Raw genomic sequence first — 23,779 nt, forward strand, 5'->3', positions numbered from 1 at the left:
TTCCTCTTTATTTTCTCTCTTTTTCTCTGTTTTTCCTTTTTTTCTTTTTTTTTCTCTTCTTTTTCCTTCGTCCTTTCCTTTTTAATCTCTTGTACTTCAACATTAATCTCAACATTTTGACTTTTTTTCTTGACATTTTGAATTTTTTCTCAACATTTTGACTTTTTTCTCAACATTTCAACTTTTTTCTCGAAATTGTACTTCAACATTAATCTCGACATTTTGTCTTTTTTCTCGAAATTTTGACTTTTTTCTCGACATTTCGACTTTTTTCTCAACATTTCAACTCTTTTCTCGACATTTCAACTTTTTTCTCGAAATTGTACTTCAACATTAATCTCGACATTTTGACTTTTTTCTCGAAATTTTGACTTTTTTCTCGACATTTCGACTTTTTTCTCAAAATATTGACTATTTCCTCGACATTTCGACTTTTTTCTCGACATTCCGCCTTTCGCCATTTGCCTTCATTCTAAGGCTTATACAAGACTTTTCATTTTTTGCGGATCCAGACATATTTGTTTTTTGTGTTTTTGGTCCAATATGGCTCTTTCAACATTTTGGGTTGCAGACCCCTGGTCTAGTTGAATGCGAAGTGATTATTCTTGCTTCATGCTTTTATTCTGACAGAGAATCGTCAACCCTGTTTTTATCTGTTAACAATAAAAATTCAATGAGCAGACAATCATCCCCGAAGATTGTTAACGTGTTTAACTGTACAGAAAAGTGCAAGAGGCTTTTTAATGTCAAAATATCATGCCACTTTAATTTCCTCACTTTTAGGAAGCATTGTCCGGCTGTTGAAGTCTCAGATTCTCACTGACGTCAACAACCAGCCAAAGTGACTTTGGACTCCGTGTCCAGTTGTCTCCTGGGACAAACACTTATTGCTAAGTGCTAAGTGATGAAAGTAGCTCATAGAGCGACAGTGCTGCTTTAAAAGATTGATAATAAGTGGGTAACTAGTTCCCTACACCTACACATAGGTTTGTGCTACATTGGGGATACTTTACTCTCTGCTTGGGTTTGCTGTTTAACTTGATCACTCCATTGCAGCAGTCGTCTTTCTTTACTGAACCAGAGGTGTCTTCAGTATTCACATCCATTTCTCAGGTAGAAGTATAGATACTAGAGTTTAAAAATACTCCTGTAGAAGTTGAAGTATCAACTCAAGTTTTTTACTCAAGTAAAAGTATAAAAGTACTGGTTTCAAAACTACTTAAAGTATAAAAGTAAAAGTAATGTAAGGGGAAAAAAGCCATTAAGGACAAAAGCCATTGAAAATGAATGCATCTTAGTATAATGCAAATATATTAAAGAAGCATATATGTGTACTATTGAGCATTAACATGTGTTTCAGAGAGCAGGGGATATGATGACTAGTTGCCTATAAGTATTGTAATGGTGCAAAAAGTCAAACTTCAGAGGCATGTTATCATTTATCCTAACCTTTATTGGAATGTACATCCAAGTTTAGTTGCAGGAATCTGAGGGAACGGATGTAAGAACAAAACTGGACAAGAACATCTGAAACAACCACAACCAAATTCACTCTATCCGGATGGAGCAATTTAACTGGATAGTTTATTTTAAAGGCCCAAATGAAATAGAGTAACGAGGCTGTTTTTAAAATGTAAGGAGTAAAAAGTACAGATAATTGTGTGAAAATGTAAGGAGTAAAAGTAAAAAGTCGTCTGAAAAATAATTACTCCAGTGAAGTATAGATAACCAAAATTTCTACTTAAGTAAGGTAACGAAGTATTTGTACTTTGTTTCTTGACTCTGTACTGAACCTATAGAAATGTGATCTTGGATACTTATTTCAGTGGTATTCTTATTCAAGAAGGGATTTAAAGAGTTATTTTAGTTCTGTGTTCAGCCATCACCTGCTACCTCAGCGTGCTGACGTCGGCTCAGTACTGTTGCTCTTACTCAGTCTTGTTGTACTTGTGGAAAACAAAACACAAGACATGTTGCTGGGAAAACCTGGGAGCTGTCTGGAATGCAAACAACCGACTGAGAGCTTTGCAGACTTGCAGAACTGGAAATAAGAATCTGATCCCTGCATCATATTAGTGATGGTGACCATTTTATTGATTCAGTTCCAGCTACTGAGCCTCCTGAAGGTGACGGACTTTCAAAGGTCTTTATTAAAGGCATTACATTGGCTGTGCAGACTTCTTCCACAGACCTAGCAAAGACTGTCCCTTAGATATGTCCTAATGTCTCAGGACTAACCATTGAGATGACCGAACCAGCCCTCCACCGCCAGAAATGACAGTAGTCTATTATACAGGTATAGTCCTAAATAAATGCTGAGCCCAGAGATGCTACACTTAAAGACTTAAAGTTCAAAAGACCAAATCTACCGCCAGACAGGATCAGGAAAAGCATTGCGAACTTTTGACTATTTCTTAACTATCACTGACACGTCAGTCAGAGTACATCGATTGTTTATGTTCTTCCACCTCAAAGATCCTGCAGAAAGACTTTTCTGTGTCACAACCAGTACTCAAGTTGTAAAAATAAATCAGGGGGGTGGTGGATTTTATCATATGGGGACAGATCATTTGTGCTGATTACAAATAAGATAATATATTACAAATAATATGCAGAAATACTGCAGGAATGACATAGCAGCAGTTAAATGCAGCCTTCTGTAAGCTTTAAATATCCACTGGGCTTACATCAAATACATCAAAACACACCAATAAAAAACACTTTTCTTATCAATATGACTCTGTCCTTCACAGGATAAGTAAAATGGATCACTGCAAAAACTCAAAATCTTAACAAGAATATTAGTCTTATTTATAGTTAAAATGTCTCATTTTAGTAAGAAAAAAATCTCATTACACTAAAGACTCGTCACTGGAAAAAACAACAATTTTCACCTGTTTCAAGTAGATTTTCATTTGAAATAAGTAGAAAAATCTGCCAGTGGAACAAGATTTTTTTGCTTGTAATGAGAAGATAAATCTAGTCCCACTGGCAGATTTTTCTACTTATTTCAAGTGAAAATTTACTTGAAACAGGTGAAAATTGTCAGATAAGTTATTTTTCTGGTGTTATTTTTCTGGTGATGACTCTAAATGTTGAAATAGCAGTAAAACCACATTCATTGATGAAATGACATAAGGGATGGAAAGGGGGGATGGCAGTTTTACAGGGGGGGATGATTTGGACCGTTTTTATTTCAGGGGGGATGCCATCCCCCCTCATCCCCCCTCAACTCCAGTACTGGTCACAAGTTTCCATTTCTGGCACCACTCCAAGACAAATTACTCAGCCAATTCTGCAGGTCTAGGGGCATGGCTGCAAGCAGCTAGTCTTACCTGCAAGGACGTTTATTGACAATTATAACATGTTTTGGAGCTATAATTTAACTTTTAACGGTCTTGCATCCAGACCGCTCGGGGCCTACGTGCATCATGCCCTCAGGATAACAGAGCATGAACAAAGTGTTGATAAGGAGGAGGCTCAGTCCTCGCCAGCATGCTGCAGGATCCTCTCCAAATTTCCGTTTGTTGCCTGTCAGTAAGGAGGTGGTGTGGCCGCCATATTTAAAGACACATTCCAGTGCAAACAGATTTCACTTGGTGAGTTTAACTCCTTCGAAAATGTTTTTTCTTTTTAGTTGTCATCCACTGATCATCAAAACGCTGGGAAAACTACACTGATGAGTTTTCTGAAGCACTGCTTCACAGTTACAAACCTTAATGATGTTGCCATCTTTAATATTCATACAGACAATCCCAAAAAAAAAAAATCTTCCAAGATTGTGGTCTTTATTGATACTTTGAACTATGATAAGATGAAACCAATTCAGCCGACACTCACAATAGTTTGTCTTATTGCAAAAAAGGGGACTGGACATTCGCTCTATACGTGTTCGTCTGGTCTCTTTGTTTTGTCTTCAATGCAACAACCCCTTATGGATCACTTATGGTCTACGAAAGCTCGTTGCAATTTCAATACTTTCACTCAAAGTTGAAAATATTAGCTAGACTAAATATGAGACCTAATTATATTATAAGAGCTGAAGAAATTAGACCAAATATTCAATTAGAGGTTTATTGCTGTAGTGGTCTGAGCAAGACGCACCGCTGCTGAACCACTGTATTGTCCCTGAAGTATAAGATCTACCAAGCCATCCAGAGAAACCACAACCTCTTTATTCTCCACCAGAAAAACAACTTCATCATCTGAGTTTGCTGCGAATTATAACGTCTGGAGGACGTTGTCCAACTTCTACAGGTGGTGTTATGAGATGTCAGTGTGGACAATAAGAGACTGTAAAAGAAGGTTGGGCTTTCAAGGGACTCTGATTATATGGCTCAGATACCAACTTCCTGGGCAGAGCTTATGTTTTTTTTATTATGAATACAGTATGAAAGAGCCAGCATGCTTTCTGAAAACGAGCCGAGAGGGTGCCTTAAATCTGCAGAGTTCGAGCCCAACAAGGTGCAACTGCTTTCAGTCCCCATGCTGCCCTCTGTTGGATCAACTACTCGTGGAGCTTAAGTTTGATGTAGCCATCTTTAAAACTCATCAAAGGCCTTTAAAACTGAGCTGGATTGAATTGAACTGCTGTGATATATGCTACAATTCCCACCGTTGTGCTTAACCTGGACATAAAAGTGGAGGTTGCATTTGTCCTGGTCCTACGCAGCTGAGCTGCATCTTCCAGTGATGCATTTGTCTGTGTTTCAGGGCTTCCTTCCAGAAGACATCAGGATGGTTGATGTCCTTTTTCCTGAATCAGGGGGCTGTGCTAATGCTGCTGATTGGTATGTCCAACCTCTTTAACAAACGACACGAACAAACCAACAGGACCTAAAACAGAAAAGGATGTTAATATATGAAATTTAAATATAATAATTATACATTTACTCAACACTTAGTTTTATACATTTTCTGTTATGCATTTCTACTTTGTCATGATTAATCGCAATGATTTTTTTCCTAAATAAATTGGCTTCACTTCACACTTTATTTAGAAAAAAAAAACAAATTCAAATTCCTTTTTGATTGAGCCTTAAATATAAATAGTGTTCCCTGTCATTGGTAGCCCTAATTCTATAGAAAATCTTAATCTGGAAGATTCTAGAATTATGAATCGATTGTTGTATAAACAGATCTAAAATAATGTTTCCAGGGGATCAAATTATTAAACTCGTCTTCCCAAAAGAAACAGACTGCATGTGGAAATAATGAAAGACCTTTCCTAAATAAGAAAAAAATATACATGATTTTATTTATCCTCATTTGTTTTTGATATCCATTTAAGAGTTTTTATGACTGGAGCACCAAGCTGCTGATTGTCACTCAATGTTTTTGATATCATCCTCCAGTTTAATGGCACAACAGAGAGCAATGATAAAATTTAAAGTTGTCACATAGTTGTCCATATTTTATATTAATATGGTCATACGAAAGAAAGATCGAGAAGATATTTTTTAAAGACAATGCCATTACTCTGTAAATGTTTCCATAAGAAGGGTTTTCCATTAATTAACAATGAGGAATTCATCCACATAATTTGATATTGGATATTGTTTATATCGACTGCATAATCTTAATGGACATACTATATCTCAATTACACTTTTGTTGCGAGAAAATAATTTGTCTTTTAAGTTAAAAAAAAGATTAACCAGACTTATAGATGAGGGAAAATGTGATGGTACCATTCTATTAGAGAAAGAAAAACCCACAGTTGTCACTGAAATAACTCAAAACTGACAAAAGTAATAATAAATGGATGAATGGAGCAACAGAGTGTCCAGTCAAAGGCTTCTTCAGATCTGCTGCAACACAGACCTCTACAGGAGATCCTTCAGACCTCTACAGGAGATCCTTCAGACCTCTACAGGAGATCCTTCAGACCTCTACAGGAGATCCTTCAGACCTCTACAGGAGATCCTTCAGACCTCTACAGGAGATCCTTCAGACCTCTACAGGAGATCCTTCAGACCTCTACAGGAGATCCTTCAGACCTCTACAGGAGATCCTTCAGACCTCTACAGGAGATCCTTCAGACCTCTACAGGAGATCCTTCCTGCCCACAGCTATAAACCTCTACAGTGACTCTCTGAGGAGACTTCAAGTATTTTGAATTGAATTTGAATTAAAACCATAATTTACTGATTTAATAATGAAAATCAGACACTGCTTTTGAATTATTATTATCATTAAAAAAAGAAAAAAAATGATGAAAGGGGCCTTGAAAGATTGGCAAGGCCCCCGTAGAAAGGTCTACAATAACTTGATAGATAATTATAAAGATTTGACCAAAGTGACAGTTTAACTAGTGTGTCCTGTAATTAACATTAACGGTCTTCAGTCTCTCAGTCAGTCTCAGTTGTCATTATTGTTTGGTATCATGCTGTGCACTTCACTGGACCAGAGAAAGACAGAACCAAGAACAAAGTACAAAGAGCTTCAAGATGAACTCCAAACCAAAAGTGGATTTACGAGTAGAACGCCGCTGTTGAAGGCAAATCATAACTAAACAAGAACTTGTCAAAACACATTCGGACGAGCCACAAAACGCCTGGAAGAATAACCTTTGAAGAGATGAGACAAAACTGCTGGTTCACAGATGCAAAAATGAAGCCTTCAAAGAAGACTGTGACAACTGTGAAACACTGGGGAGGCTCGGTTCTGTTCTGGTACGCTGTCTAGAATCCGTTGTCTTGGAGACAAAAGTGCTGCCCAGTTTCAGAAGGCTTGGTCTCAGTAGTAGTGTCATGGGTCCTCCGACAGGACAACGACCCAAAACACACACCTAAAACCAGCCAATAATGACTACGAACAAAAACATTGGACTACTCTGAAGCGTGCATCCGTGGGTCCTGGTCTAAATCCTGTTGAACGTCTCTGGAAAGTTCTGAAAATACAGTTTGGAGAAGAAAGACTTCAAGCCTGAGACATCTGCAGTAGTTCGCCCATGACGAGTTTACCAAGACACCTGTGAGCAGGAAGGTTGCCGTAAAAGGTGGTGCACCAAAACATTAAGTTGGTTGTCTCATCATTTTTGTCCAGGCCAGTTTCATTCTGGGTTTTTTTCTAATGATTCTGTTGAACCACAGTTCAGAAATGTCTGATTATCAGAAGTCAGTTTCCTGTAATTTCTCATCATTCTGTCAGTATCTAGTTAACACCAGTGACCTTTGTGAGGTTTTCCATTCTTTTATGGAAAGTAAACGTCTGTAGTGTCACTACAATAAAATCTACAGGTGAACGATGCCAGTATTTAAATATCCAAAAGTCAAATTGTTAACTGTTTATTTCTTTCGCTCTGTGTCTGTCCTTCAGTCCTGTAAGCAGCCATATGTCAGGAGACCTGGTCTCTCCTGTGCCATCCCAGTGTACACACAGCGTCACCCAGCTGGAACAGTCTGCTCAAGGTGAGAGGAGCCGTACACATGTTTTTTAATCGTATTAACCTTGTGCTGTCTTCGGGTCAAGGAAGGAGGAAGAGAAGAAGGGAGGAAGGAAGAATGGAAGGAAGGAAGGAAGGAAGGAAGGAAGGAAGGAAGGAAGGAAGGAAGGAAGGAAGGAAGGAAGGAAGGAAGGAAGGAAGGAAAGAGGAAGGGAAGAAGGAAGGAGAGAGTGGGAGGAAAGAAGGAAGGAAGGAAAGAAGGAAGGAAGGAAGGAAGGAAGGAAGGAAGGAAGGAAGGAAGGAAGGAAGGAAGGAAGGAAGGATGAAGGAAAGAAAGAAAGAGGAAGGGAAGAAGGAAGGAGAGAGCAGGAAGAAAGAAGGAAGGAAGGGGGGAAGGTAGGAAAGAGGAAGGGAAGAAGGAAGGAGAGAGCAGGAGGAAAGAAGGAAGGAAGGGGGGAAGGAAGGAAGGAAAGAAGGAAGGAAGGAAGGAAGGAAGGAAGGAAGGAAGGAAGGAAGGAAGGAAGGAAGGAAGGAAGGAGAGAGCAGGAGGAAAGAAGGAAGGAAGGGAGAAAGGAAGGAAAGAAGGAAGGGAGAAAGGAAGGAAGGAAGGAAGGAAGGAAGGAAGGAAGGAAGGAAGGAAGGAAGGAAGGGGGGAAGAAGGAAAGAAGGGAGGAGAGAGCAGGAGGAAAGAAGGAAGGAAGGGAGAAAGGAAGGAAGGAAAGAAGGAAGGAGAGAGCAGGAGGAAGGAAGGAAGGAAGGAAGGAAGGAAGGAAGGAAGGAAGGAAGGAAGGAGCATTGAACTGTCCCTCAGATCACTCTTGTTTTCTGTTCCTAGACTACTGCCACACCCCCGTCACTCGTAGAGAGCGTCAGAAGAACGGTGAACGCCAGCGCGCCAACAGTACGTCTGCCCTGGCGGCCTCTGTCGGCTTGCCCTGCGACTTCTCTCCCCTCATGACTGCAGAGAGAGGCACCGCCGAGTGGAAAGCCAGTGAGAGGCTGAGCCAAGCCAACCTGGATGCCATCACCTTCCCAGACATCCCCCAAACCGGCCCTGCTGATGATGATGCTGCTGCTGCTGGCGCCCCCGGCAACAGGAAGAGTGTGACGATGGATGGACAGAGCAGAGACAGCAGTACATCAGATGACACCAAAAAGGAAACAGGCAGAAGCAGAGTCTCCAGTTCGGAGATGAGAGAAAGGCATTCCCCAGAAAAGGCTAAACTTGGCACGTCAGCATTATTACCACATGGCGAGACTTTCTCGCCAAACAGGGAGAGCGATGAGCGCGCACCATCTTCACCATCCTCCCGTTCATCTGTTCATCGGCACCTGTCCTCTCTAAGAATCTCTGAGTCCAGTCTTCTTGGCTCCCTCGACCAACAGCATCCACTAGAAACTGTCCCAAGGTTTCCACCGGAGGACTTTGATGAAGTGTTCCTCCAAAATAACAACTGTAAACCATTTCCAGAGACGCACGAGACAAACATTACAGAGGACTTCCCTCCGCCTCCTCCACCATTGAAGCAGGACACCCAACAGCAGTCAGTGGGAGGGTTTTTTATCTTGCAGTTATACATTTGATTTGAAATGAAAACATTACCCATAATTATAATATAATTATAAAGTACAGGACTGTCTCAGAAAATTAGAATATTGTGATAAAGTGCTTTATTTTCTGTAATGCAATTTAAAAAAACAAAAATGTCATACATTCTGGATTCATTACAAATCAACTGAAATATTGCAAGCCTTTTATTATTTTAATATTGCTGATCATGGATTACAGTTTAAGAAAACTAAAATATCCTATCTCAAAAAATTTGAATATTCTGGGAATCTTAATCTTAAACTGTAAACTACGACAGAGTATTAGGGCCAAACTAAGACAAAAAAATTACGAGAATAAAGTCATAATATTACAAGAATAAAGTCGTAAAATTACGAGAATAAAGTCAGAATATAATGAGAATAAAGTCGTAAAATTACGATAATAAAGTCATAATATTACGAGAATAAAATCGTAATATTTTGAGAATAAAGTCGTGATATTTTGAGAATAAAGTCTTAATATTAAATATATTATATACATAACTTCACAAGATGCTGCTCAATACTCCTAATTTTAACACAGGGAGAAGATGCTCTTCCTGTTAGAGTTCTCATAAATTACGACTTTATTCTCGTAATATTAAGACTTTATTCTCGATAATATACGACTTTATTCTCATAATATTACGACTTTATTCTCGTAACGTTACGACTTTATTCTCGTAATATTACGACTTTATTCTATTACGACTTTATTCTCGCAACATTACGACTTTATTCTGGTAAATTTACGACTTTATTCTCATTATATTATGACTTTATTCTCGTAATTTCCAATTTTTTTTGTCTTAGTTTGGCCCTAATACTCCGTCGTAGTTTACAGTTTAAGATTAAGATTCCCAGAATATTCACATTTTTTGAGATAGGATATTTTAGTTTTCTTAAACTGTAATCCATGATCAGCAATATTAAAATAATAAAAGGCTTGCAATATTTCAGTTAATTTGTAATGAATCCAGAATGTATGACATTTTTGTTTTTGTAATTGAATTACAGAAAATCACAATATTCGTATTTTCTGAGACAGTCCTGTAATGTCAATCCTCTCCGGCGATATCCTTTTGTTCTGTTTTTCCTCCTCTCATGCCCAGCCATCTTCCTTTCCAAAGGCCGCAGCCGTCCTCCGTCACAGCATTTACAACTGAACACAACCTTGGTTTTGAGTACCAACTGCTGCCCAAGAGGGAGAAGACATCAGAGGAGCTCCGAGCGGAGGACCTGGCTCATCAGCTGGTTTGTGTCTCTCTTTTTCACTGTCAAATCCATTTCTGACATTGTCTGCGTTTATCAGTAGACATGAGTCTGGGGCAACCCACTGACTCAAGGTTCATCATTGTACTTACTTCTGATGCAGCTTTTATGATATTGCATTGTTGTAACTTCCCTTATTTGATCATATTCATTATCTTCGGTGTTCAGGTGCTGCAGGATCCCTCTCTGGCATCCTTTTTGGACACGTGGGGGAGTAAATCCATAGTAGAACTGATGGAAGAGATGTTTCCGAACAGCCGGCTGACTGGTACATCAGGTTGGCAGCGCAGAGGCAGTGTCCAGGTGGAGGACAGGTAATATGGCTTTCATGAGTTATACGCTAACCCAGTGTCTCCCAACCTGGGGTCCGGGCCCCCCCTGGGGGGGCGCCAGAGATCTCTGGGGGGGGCGTAAAACTTTGTCTGCTTTGAATTTATGCAGTTGTAAAAATTCTATTTGCGAATGAGTCATTCATAAGACATTGTTAGGAATAATTTATGAATGTCTTGAATATTTTGTGTGTTTTTTATACACTGGTGACAAACACAGGAAATGATTTCATTCCTTATTATGATATCATTACTCAACATTTAATCTACTCCGACAGGTTGTTAAAGGAAAAATGTAAAAAAAATGTTGGTCTCATATTAAAAGAGACATTTTTCAGAACAATTTTTATGTCCTTTTATGTCCTTTTGTGCGTATTTTATACATTGGTGACATTGGAGAAAAACAAAGTCATGTGTATACAGAGTAAACCAAAGAGAAATGTATCAAAAAAACATAATTAATGTTCATTTTTTTAATTAAAGACTATTTTGGTGCTAGTACGTACGGGTCGGGGGGCCCGGCTGGTCTTAGACACAAGTAGGTGGGGCTCCAAGGAAAAAAGGTTGGGAACCACTGCGCTAATCTGCCAGCAGGAGGAGCAAAAGGTGCCGTGCTCAGAGGGCCTTACAACGGGACGTTTCATCATATGAGGATAGTTCTGAAAATAGGGCTTGGTCACCAAGGTGCATTCTGGGACGCGGCGGCCGTGTTGGATGCCTCATGAGTGTAAACAAACAGTGTAGTAGCACCAAGTGAACAGACAGAACACAAAAAAAAGATGTTAAACTGCTGGAAAGGAACTGGAATTTACCGGGATACCTTAAACAAGGAAGCCAGGGAGCGGTATATGGAGAAAATAATGATTATTAACGGTCTGGATCCATATGAAATCCCTACTAAAGAATGGAGCTCCTCGTCGGAGCTCCACTCTTTAGAAGGATTTACTCCCGCAGTTCTGCAGAACCCACGTCTTCAGCTACCTTGTTTAGGAGTGTTTGGCAGCTGCTTTGGTAAATGTTTGACTCGCCATGTGTTTCAATAAATTAGTATAATAGTACAACATACAGTACATGTTTTGTATTACTCTTACTTTTTTCTTTTCTTTTTTGGCTGCTATATTATGCTGAAGAGGCTCCGAGGCGTGAGCAATATCTTTGTTTTCCTCGTGGGATTATTTTTTCCTCTGCAGCTACAAATAGAGTTAATATTTTTTCCTCAACAAACTAGTTTTATCTGAAGATTGGGGTTAATTGCACCGCAGAGAGCTGGCTAGCAACTGCGTTTAGCTGGAGAAGTGGGAATAAAACCCGTGTGAATGATCCGACCCCGGTCTGTGTGAGTGGTTGTTTGTGGTTTATTGTGGAAGGTTATGTTTGGTCGTTACAGCCGCGATCCAAGCGAGCCGACGACTCTTTCACTCTGTTATCTCAGATACTCGGTCTCCGTGGTTCTGCCTCCGAGCAGGAAAGCAGTGAAAAGTTAAACCATTAGGGATCTTTTCCCCACGTCTGTTATGTGTGGAGCTGCTGCAGCCACAACACAGCAACGGGTTACTATGGTTTACAGAATAATGGAAAGTAACAATTACAAGTAAGACACAACGAAGAGGGAGCACGTCTGTACACAGTGCGCAGTGGAAGAGCAGCTAATGTAGCATCCAACAGGGCGGCTCCGCCAGGTGATGACGTCAAGACGACCAAGCCCTATACGCCGCTAAAAACAAATGAGGTTTGTTTTGTTGTGATGGAGCAAACGTCCAACAGGTTCCTCTGCCAGATATTCCTAGCAAACCCTATTTGTTTGGTTAGTGACAATCCGATTCCAACTCACCACCACATGGTGATCATTTTAAAGCTCAACTTCTCTCCTCAACTACGACTCAGGCTGTCCTTGTGTTCAGACACAGGGTTTGTTACAGACAAACCGCGGCCAGCACAGAAGCCCAACAACAGAATAGCACTCAGGTTAAGATCAGAGAGGCCGTTCCTCAGTTGAGTTTTTGTTGTCATCTTAGGGTCCAGCCTGGTGTCCGTAATCCTGCTCAGACGGTGACAGATCAAAGGAGGAAGGAGACAGACCTGGATGAGGAAGAGAAAGACCTCAACATTAGGAAGGTATACATTATTATCAGTACTCGAGTTGTAAAAAGAAATCAGGGGGGATGGTGGATTTTATCATATGGGGACAGATAATTTGTGCTGATTACAAATAATATAATATATTACAAATAATAGCAGTGACTAAAACACCTGCAGAAATACTGCAGGAATGACATAGCAGCAGTTAAATGCAGCCTTCTGTAAGCTTTAAATATCCACTGGGCTTACATCAAATACATCAAAACACAACAATAAAAAACACTTTTCTGAACTTATCAATATGACTCTATCCTTCACAGGATAAGTAACATGGATCACTGCAAAAACTCACAATCTTAACAAGAATATTTGTCTTATTTCTAGTTAAAAAATCTCATTACACTTAAAACAAGACTCATCACTGGAAAAAACAACAATTTTCACTGGTTTCTAGTAGATTTTCACTTGAAATAAGTAGACAAATCTGCCAGTGGAACAAGATTTTTTTGCTTGTAATAAGAAGATAAATCTTGTCCCACTGGCAGATTTTCCAACATATTTCAAGTGAAAATTGACTTGAAACAGGTGAAAATTGTCAAATAAGTTATTTTTCTGGTGTTATTTTTCTGGTGATGACTCTAAATGTTGAAATAGCAGTAAAACCACATTCATTGATGAAATGACATAAGGGATGGAAAGGGGGGATGGCAGTTTTACAGGGGGGATGATTTTGACCGTTTTTATTTCAGGGGGGTGCCATCCCCCCTCATCCCCCCTCAACTCCAGTACTGATTATTATTGACCATTACAAGTTCCAACTAAAGTGAGCATCCTGGGACTGGTCCAACATCTAGACCTCTGATTTTATTGCTCCAACCATCATGTGTTTCCCTCTCTTCACCAGGTTGAACTGTGTGAGGCGTTGAGGAGCAGCGTGGCAGCTCTGGAGAGAGACAAGCAGGCGCTGTGTGAGGAGCAGAGCAGCCACCAGGCTTTGGGGGGCAGCATTGAGCTGCTGGTACAGGAACGCCTCAAAACAAACGAGAGGGACAAGTACATTATGTTCATCGGTACGACATCAAACAAGAGCTTAAAAATATAATAACTGTTCCGTCATCACTCCTGCAGCGTTGCAGACGCTTACATGCTCACATTGTTGGATTCTCATTTGTTTCCAGGAGATCTGGAGAAGATTGTGAACCTTCTGCTGTCTCTATGTAGTCGGCTGGCGAGGATCAATAGATCTCTTCTTGCTCTGGAGAAAGACAAAACGATGATGTCACAGGAAGCAAAAGAGGAGAGGGTAAGCCATGCCCCCACTCGCCTGCACCACACCTGCAGCTGCATGCATAAAGGAATAGGGCTGGGGATCGATTCAAATGTCAAGAATCGATTCGATTCCGATTCTTAAGATTCAGAATCAATTATCAAGATTTGATTCGATCCGAGTCGATTCCGATATTGATTTGGGTTAGTGTTATTAAAACTGTTTTTTCAGCTGTTGCATGAATGATATGACTGTAGTTATGCAACATATTACTACTAGTATTATATTGAGATTAAACAGCAAGTATTGGCAGCTAATGATGCTGTAAGGACCAATCAGCTCCCAGAATGCTGATAGAACTGCTTTCAGAAACATCGTGGGTCAGAATTACCAAACAGATCCAGGGAGGAAACAGAGACGGATGAAATCGCTTTTATTTCTTCCCACATTCCGTTTTTATTTGTTCCATTTTTGGCCTATTTTGGTTTTTAATTTTTGAGCATTTGGTTTTTAGCATTTTTTGCAAATGTAACCCCAAGACAGTATATAAAGTAATGAAATATAGAAAATGTATGCAATTATAACACTTTATTGTTTTCATACCTTTAAACATATTTAAAGGCAAAAACATGGCACCAGTTATTCTCGTGTCCAACAAAACATTCCTTTTTTGGGGATAAACAAAAAAAATAACCAAAAGTTGTAATGTAATGATAAAAAAATAAAAATAAAATAGATCTTTAGACATATGAATCAATTTTTAGGAATTAATATGAGAATCGATTTAGAATTGGGAAATCGATTTTATCAACACAGGCCTATAAAGGATGTATTTTTTCTTTATTTAGTCTTATTTTTGTTTTGTTTTTTAGTCAAATTTGTACAATCTATGCATTATTTGTGCATCTGTGTTCAGTTCTTGCATGTGTCCTCACACACAATTTTATCCACCATGTCCCTGGAGAAAGATACTATCAAAAGGACAGTAAAGGGAATAAAATTAAAAAAATTTCATGGAAGCACCTGTGGTTGTTAATACTTTGACTCTCCTCAGTCTAGAAACATGCTGTTTTTCAAGGAACAGGAAATAAATATAAAAATGTACATTTAACATGACAGAAAAAGAAAACAAAAAAAAAACTGTCCTTTTGTGAATTAGACTATGCTCGAGTTTCCTTTTACTTCAGACTGACTCCATGATCACACATCTGCAGGACCGGGTCCAGGGTTTTGGTACATATTGCGCTACTGCACACATCTATTATGATGGAAGAAATTACAAAGCTTATCACAAGTCAAACTACTTGAGTCGCACGTAGGAGGAGCTGCTTGACTCGCAGAATAATCAGACGAAGGCTGGTTGCTCCTGCTGGTCTTAAATAGCGATGGAGAAGATGGTTAATGCCGTGCAGGAGTGCAACCAAGTTCCAGGGAAGCCCACTAGCGCCACCTGCAGCTCAGAAACCAGCACACCCATGACATGATTGTGGCAAACATGCATCCTAGAAATTGCTCACAACCAGTACTGGAGTTGAGGGGGGATGAGGGGGGATGGCACCCCCCCCCCCTGAAATAAAAACGGTCCAAATCATCCCCCCTGTAAAACTGCCATCCCCCCTTTCCATCCCTTATGTCATTTCATCAATGAATGTGGTTTTACTGCTATTTCAACATTTAGAATCATCACCAGAAAAATAACACCAGAAAAATAACTTATTCGACAATTTTCACCTGTTTCAAGTAAATTTTCACTTGAAATAAGTAGAAAAATCTGCCAGTGGGACAAGATTTATCTTCTTATTACAAGCAAAAAAATCTTGTTCCACTGGCAGATTTTTCTACTTATTTCAAGTGAAAATCTACTTGAAACAGGTGAAAATTGTTGTTTTTTCCAGTGATGACTCTTGTTTTAAGTGTAATGAGATTTTTTTTTTACTAAAATGAGACATTTTAACTAGAAATAAGACAAATATTCTTGTTAAGATTTTGAGTTTTTTGCAGTGACTATAACTATAAAACTAGGTTACATTCATTACTCATACTTCAAAAGAGAGCAATACGATACATTCATAAGGGTGGATATTGAGATCACACTAACTCACTATTCTTACGGTCTAAAGTACTAAAACTTATGGATTTAGTGGCATTTCAATCTGCACAAGTAATGTTTAAAGCAAAAAATAATTCGCTACCGGATAACATTCAGAAATGATTCATTGGGAAGGAAGGGGGTTAGAATTTAAGGAGAAACCTAAACTTCAAATCTTTATTTGTGTGTACAACAAAAATACGTTTTTGTGTATCAGTTTTTGGAATCAAACTGTGGAATGATTTGAATTTGGAGTTAAAAGAATGTACAAACATAAAACAATTTAAAAAGAAATATAAAGACAGTTTATTTGAGGTATAAAAATGAAGACTGTGTTTAAAGATCACCAGCTGTGTGTGTTCTGCTATTTAGTCATGCTGTCTTTGTATGTTTGTATCATATACGTATTATATTAATAATAATATCATAGTTATATTTATATCATAGTCATAGTATATTTATATCATAGTTATATTATATTTATGATAGAGCTTACATTTGGTATTAAACAGGATATTTTTGTAAAAATGATATATATTTATTTATTTATACAAATTAGTGTAGAGTATAAAGCGTAAATACAGGCATATAATTTATGTTTAGTTGTGGGAAGGGGTTGGGATTCAATAAGTTTATACTTCCTCCCACTCCTTTTCGAACATGTAACTGAAATATGTTTTTTGATGGTTTTTTTTTTTCTTTAAGTGGTGGAATGCCCACCTGTATTTGTTTTTCTTATCTTTTTTTCTTGTTTTTTTTTATATATACATGTTCGAACTGAATAAAAACGAACGAACGAACGAACAAATTATTTGTAATATATTATATTATTTGTAATCAGCACAAATTATCTGTCCCCATATGATAAAATCCACCATCCCCCCTGAATGTTTTTTACAGTACTGCTCACAACACAAAACCGAATGGGAACCAATGACTCGGGATTCATTTGGAGCGGGGTTTGTGACAATTGTGTCCACATTTTTTCATAGTAATGACATTTCTTCTTCCCTTCCCTGCTTAGGATTCCCTTCATCACAAACGCTTGCAACTCCTACGTCAAACTGAAGACGCCCGGGAACTGAAGGAAAACTTGGACCGGCGGCAGCGTGTGGTCCACGCCATTCTTTCCAGCTACCTCACTGCAGAACAACTCCAAGACTACTGCCGCTTTGTCGGCACTAAACCCTCTCTCCTCATACGCCAGCGGCACCTGGATGAACTGATACGGCACGGTGGGGAGCAGCTCAGGAGGCTGGCGGAGAGCCTGCCTGCAGAGGTGACGGAGGCTCACAGCTGGCTGAAGGCCTGTCGCCTCTCCAACCCCACGCTCTGCTTTTCTCTCTTTTCCTCACTGGTTCCACCCTCCGTTACTCCTGCTGCCACCCAGCCGCTCAGGTCCGCCAGTGTAACGCCACTGTGATGCTGAGGACAGGCAATAAAGGAAAGAGAAACTCAAGCGATGCTCTATAATGCTGCAGCTTTAGCTTGAGAAGCTAAGGCTTCACTCTCACTGAAAAACTATGCAGATTTTTTTACAAATAAGAACCGTCTTTAATGTGCCTCATTATAATCACACCTGACTGAATGTTAGATACTTTTCTACGACGGAGTATTAGGGCCAAACTAAGAGGGAGAAAAAAAAGGAAATTACGAGAATAAAGTCGTAAAATTACGAGAATAAAGTCGTAATATTTTGAGAATAAAGTCGTAATATTAAATATAAATATATAAATATAATTTCACAAGATGCTCAATATTCCTCATTTTAACACAAGGAGAAGATGCTCTTCCTGTTAGAGTTCTCATAAATTACGACTTTATTCTCATAAATTATATTCACATAATATTACGACTTTATTCTCATAAATTACGACTTTATTCTCGTAATGTTACGACTTTATTCTCGTAATGTTACGACTTTATTCTCGTAATATTACGACTTTATTCTCATAATATTACGACTTTATTCTATTACGACTTTATTCTCGCAACATTACGACTTTATTCTCATTATATTACGACTTTATTCTCGTAATTTCCAATAATTTTTTTTGTCTTAGTTTGGCCCTAATACTCCGTCGTACTTTTCACCTTTTACACCGTGTTTTTTTTCTGGAGCACTGTGTTTTTGTTTTTATTTTCTATTAGAAATACTGTTTTATTTGGTGTGTTTCCATTCAGTAACCACACATATATATTTATATATATGTTTATTACACAAAATCTGCCCTGCTCCAGCCTCTTATATTACAACAAATGAAAAAGCACACATGTCCGGGGGGCGGGGGGGGGGCGGGGGGGCTTGCTTCTGGAGTTATCATCAACATACAAGCGTAATCTACCTGCAGCAACGTCTTTTAGTTCCTGAGCTGTTAGCACTTTGTAGCTGTCTGACTACTGTTTGCAGGAGAGTTCACAGTGATGACAATGTCTGCTTTTTCAACTTGAAAGTTTTGTTCTCCCATTGGTCTCGATAACTGATTTAATGTCTAAAATGTAAACGTTTAATTTCCAGTTTATTTATTGGTTGAAAGTTTTGCAGCTTGTTTTATTTTATGACACACTAATTATTTTTGTACATTTCTTACTGCGGCCACAGTTCCTACAATAATCGTTTGCTTATTTCCTCTTTGGTGTTTATCATCATTATTGTCATTATTATTATTATTTTATATTTTTAAAGTAATATAAAGAATAAAAAAAAAAATCTCCATATACACCCACTCAAAAGTTTCGACACCCTTTCCCATACAAATGGATAATATAGGGTTCCAGACTTTTGACTGGGAGTGTATATCAAACTCACATTAATATGTGATATTACAGATTGACGAGAGGGAAGTCATTGCTTTTAAAAGGCTATAAAGCACAACCTTTTTAATTTTGTATTTTTACGTATTCCCACAGACTTTAAATAACAAGATGCCTCAGAGGAAAAGAAAGGAAAAAAGATTGATAGTTTTATGTATTTTTATAATCGTCAAAGAAAACAAAAAAACAACAACTTAATGACCACATTGCTCATATTTTCCTCAAAATATTGTTTTCTTTAAATGATCTACTGAATAATGTCAGCTGCATGCAAAATCATTTCAAGAGATTATATTTTGCAAATAATCTCATTTGAACTGATATGATTCCTGATTTAATCACAACGTGAAGTTTCTTCTTTTAATAAAATCACTTGGTCAGCCTGGTCTCGTGTCGTCTCACTTTGGTCATAGTCAGGATTCTTGGACATGTCGATGGACAACATGCAAAACTTCCATCAGTAACACACTCTCCTGAGAGAACAAGACCAAATCTTGTTTTCCTGGATAATTGTATTTCTTATGGATACCCAATAAAGGTTACACTGTTTTGGACAGAATTCCTGTACTGCTGTGTTAAATAAACCGACTCGGTATTAATGCGTTGCAATATGGAGATTCGAAGATTTTCCCTCCACTTTTTGACCACTTTGCAGATGGGAGCTTCTGAGTTTCAGCCATTGATGGATATTGTGCTTATAAACCTTGCCAGCTCAGTTTGGAAGGGACTGAGACCGATTACAAACTACAAACCCAGAGCCCCCCCTCCATCAACGACCGATGCCTAGCCAACAACCTGAACCAGTTCTACTGTAGTTTTGAAAGACAAAGGGACAGTCCTCATACCGTTAATAAAATATTCAAAAGACTGAACCCCCACAAAGCAGCAGGACCGGACTCTGTCTCCCCATCCACCCTGAAGCACAACAACAAGATCAGCTGTCTCCGGTGTTCACGGACATCTTTAACACCTCCCTGGAGACATGCCATGTGCCAGCCTGCTTCAAAACCGCCACCATCATACCTGTCCCCAAAAAACCAAGGACCACAGGACTTAACGACTACAGACCCGTCACCCTGACTTCTGTGGTTATGAAGTCCTTTGAGCGCCTTGTGCTGCCACACCTCAAGAAGATCACCGACCCACTACTGGATCCCCTGCAGTTCCTACAGAGCCAACAGGTCTGTAGATGATGCTGTAAACATGGCCCTGCACTTCATCCTCCAGCACCTGGACTCCACAGGAACCTACGCCAGGATCCTGTTCGTGGACTTCAGCTCTGCTTTTAACACCATCATCCCATCTCTGCTCCAAGACCAGCTGAACGTGCCTGACTCCACCTGCAGGTGGATCACTGACTTCCTCTCTGACAGGAAGCAGTGGGTGAAGCTGGGGAAACATGTCTCTGACCCTCGGACCATCAGCACAGGATCCCCTCAAGGCTGTGTTCTCTCTCCTCTGCTCTTATCCCTGTACACCAACAGCTGCACCTCCAGTCATCAGTCCGTCAAGCTCCTGAAGTTTGCGGATGACACCACCCTCATTGGACTCATCTCTGATGGTGAGGAGTCCGCCTACAGGTGGGAGGTGGACCAGCTGGTGACCTGGTGTCTACAGGTGGGAGGTGGACCAGCTGGTGACCTGGTGCCTACAGGTGGGAGGTGGACCAGCTGGTGACCTGGTGTCTACAGGTGGGAGGTGGACCAGCTGGTGACCTGGTGTCTACAGGTGGGAGGTGGACCAGCTGGTGACCTGGTGTCTACAGGTGGGAGGTGGACCGGCTGGTGACCTGGTGTCTACAGGTGGGAGGTGGACCAGCTGGTGACCTGGTGTCTACAGGTGGGAGGTGGACCAGCTGGTGACCTGGTGTCTACAGGTGGGAGGTGGACCGGCTGGTGACCTGGTGTCTACAGGTGGGAGGTGGACCAGCTGGTGACCTGGTGTCTACAGGTGGGAGGTGGACCGGCTGGTGACCTGGTGTCTACAGGTGGGAGGTGGACCAGCTGGTGACCTGGTGCCTACAGGTGGGAGGTGGACCAGCTGGTGACCTGGTGCCTACAGGTGGGAGGTGGACCAGCTGGTGACCTGGTGTCTACAGGTGGGAGGTGGACCAGCTGGTGACCTGGTGCCTACAGGTGGGAGGTGGACCAGCTGGTGACCTGGTGCGGTCAGAACAATCTAGAGCTCAACGCACTAAAGACAGTGGAGATGATTGTAGACTACAGGAGGAACGCAGCCCCACCTGCCCCCCTCACCCTGTGTGACTCCCCAGCAGACACTGTGGAGTCCTACCGCTTCCTGGGGACCATCATAACCCAGGACCTCAAGTGGGAGCTGAACATCACCTCCCTCACCAAAAAAGCTCAGCAGAGGATGTACTTCCTGCAGCAGCTGAAGAAATTCAACCTGCCAAAGACAATGATGGTGCAGTTCTACACGGCCATCATTGAGTCCATCCTCACCTCCTCCATCACTTACTCTCATTTGTTGTTATTTTTATCTTTCTATTTCTCATTGTTCTTAACATGTCTATTTTCCTACTGTGAAGCGCTTTGAGCTGCAATTCCTGTATGAAAGGTGATATAGAAATCAAGTTTATTATTATAATATATTATTATTATTATTATTATTAAAACTAGTGAATGAATGAATGAATGAATGAATGAGTTTTATTTTTGTGTCTTGTCCGAAGACCCATCCCTTACAGGATTATAAGACACCAGAAACAGAAGATCATCAATATACAATATCACACTCACTACTAGAGATACTTTGTTTTCCTTGGACAGTAACTATAGACATTTTAACCCATTATTCAGGTGCAACCATGTTCCATGTGTGTCTAAAGTTTAGCATAAGCATCCTTTATGTATAGAGCAGGGGTGTCAAACTCGTTTTGCTTGGCGGGCCAGATTTGACCAATTTTTTTCTCGCGGGCATCACGCTCAAAATAACAAAAACGGTGCAAAATTTTTTTTTTCCTAATTCTTTTTTTTTTTTTACTATTGTTATCTAATCCAATATCAGTTTAGTTAATTTTAAAGGAAATATGCACTTTGTTTACACCCTAATTATGTAAAATATATTTCTTCAGGATCTTTTCTTGAAATTTCTTTTTTTTTCAAATTATGTAAGATACTTTTAATATCATTTTACAAAGATAAACAGAAACAAGTATGTTTTTTTTTATATTTCGCTTTTTAATAGGAAATTTTATTAAAAGCAAAATCTTTCTTATAACATCCGAGAGATTTTTCCAGTACAATTAAGTGTATTTATTTTTTTAAATTGGTGCGGATATTTACACCAGTGTGCCTCAAAAGTCAGCACTTCTCTTTTAACTGTTTTACTTTGTCACTATCCTCGTATTCAAAACTGAAATTCTCTGAATAAATATCTTCTATCATCTTTTTTAGCAGTGATATTTTTCCTGTGAAAATATAAAATAGTAGTCAGTTAATAAAAATAAACGACCGTCTACAAAGAAATAAAATCGGCAAATGCATTCTAGAAAACTAAAAAAATTTTGAAAACTGCTCTATTTGTGGAATAACGATGGATTTGTAGAAGAAATATATTATCGGATATGCTGCGATTCATGGCAATTATTTATGCCTTCCTTTTTAGTAAATTAACATTTCGGTTTTTTGCGTTGGAAACTTCTCGCGGGCCGCATGAAAACCTCTCTCGGGCCGCACATTTGACACCCCTGGTGTAGAGTTAAAATAGTATTTCTGATACACACACACACACATATAATCTGATTTACAAACGGTTGGTGGTCTGTGGACTTAGCATTTGTGTGTGAATTTTGAGACTCCCCTGACTTGCCTCAGTCCACAAATGTCTTTTTAAACACGAATGATCTGCAACCCATTAGATATCCTCCTTGTTTCAGCCAATCATAAGAAGGCAGACCACGTGGGGGGCGATTTACTCATAAGCCAATCACATGAAGTCATTCAAACCGCATTATTTGCATGTGAATTTCAGTCAGTTCAACATGGCTTCCAACAACCGTGTTTAAAAAAAGACATCTGTGGGTTGAGGCAGGTCGGGGGGTGGGGCGAAGAAACTCACACACAAATGCAGCAGACCTCAAGCCTACTATGGCATAATACACAAGCCATCTGTAAATCAGGTTATATTTGTGTTTGCGTCAGAAATACATTTGTGAATCTCGTCCTACACACCTGTGAAATATCCTGTGCATTTGTAAATATTGTTCTGTGTCATGTGCTGTGTTTGTTGTCACATCCAGCATCAGTAAGTACAATTTGAACTCCGCAGCTGAGGTTCTCCTTCAAAGTATCCGTATTACAGCCCCTGTTGTGCACAAGTCCTATAAGTGCATCTGCACCAGCTCACACCGACCTGAACTCAACGCCCGTGTGGTCCGGAGTCCAGAAGATGCTCCTGCAGCCACGTTTGGAATCTCAATTCTCCCGCCGTCTCCCTTTTGGTGCTACAAGCTCGGCAGTTTGACTCCCGGGGGATCTTGAAGGTGTGGTGATTATCCTGCCCTCTGCTCGGGGGTCATGTTCTTCAGTAACAACACCTATTAAATATTCCCAATGCTAAAATGACTTCATGGGCGCTGGTTGGGTCAGTAGCTGAATGCCTGGAGTCCAATTTATGAATTAACTTAAGGCGTGTGGCTTAGAAGACAAACGTTTTCACTTTGCTCTTCATCAATCACCACCAATGACATCAACAACCCTAAACGGTGTATACTTAGTCATTTATAAGGAATTTTTTATTTGATAAAAGCAGGTGTGACATTATGTAAGAAATGCTTTACAGGTCCAACCAGTTTGTTACAATGAACAAAGAAAATGAAACCAATACATTTGTATTTAGATAGACCAAATAAAATGCCCTCAGTCTCTAAATTAAACTGTTCTTTTATAGTAAATATCACCTCACAATTGCAATATGCATATTAAATATATG

The 23,779-nt window shown here is 39.6% G+C and overlaps 1 protein-coding gene across 1 annotated transcript in view; it reads left to right on the forward strand.

Moving 5' to 3' along the window:
• shroom3 (shroom family member 3) overlaps window positions 1-17,832 on the forward strand; it is a 97,703-nt gene extending 79,871 nt beyond the window's left edge. The window contains exons 18-26 of the mRNA XM_061733212.1: window positions 4,714-4,790; window positions 7,320-7,411; window positions 8,222-8,930; window positions 10,107-10,230; window positions 10,417-10,562; window positions 12,593-12,692; window positions 13,561-13,726; window positions 13,835-13,959; window positions 17,037-17,832. Of these exons, the coding sequence (XP_061589196.1) occupies window positions 4,714-4,790; window positions 7,320-7,411; window positions 8,222-8,930; window positions 10,107-10,230; window positions 10,417-10,562; window positions 12,593-12,692; window positions 13,561-13,726; window positions 13,835-13,959; window positions 17,037-17,435 (1,938 nt within the window). The 3' untranslated portion in view covers window positions 17,436-17,832. The remainder of the gene's footprint in view (window positions 1-4,713; window positions 4,791-7,319; window positions 7,412-8,221; window positions 8,931-10,106; window positions 10,231-10,416; window positions 10,563-12,592; window positions 12,693-13,560; window positions 13,727-13,834; window positions 13,960-17,036) is intronic.
• Window positions 17,833-23,779: the final 5,947 nt, after the last annotated feature.

The sequence above is a fragment of the Cololabis saira genome, chromosome 11, assembly GCF_033807715.1.
Source record: "Cololabis saira isolate AMF1-May2022 chromosome 11, fColSai1.1, whole genome shotgun sequence".
Taxonomy (NCBI): domain Eukaryota; kingdom Metazoa; phylum Chordata; class Actinopteri; order Beloniformes; family Belonidae; genus Cololabis; species Cololabis saira.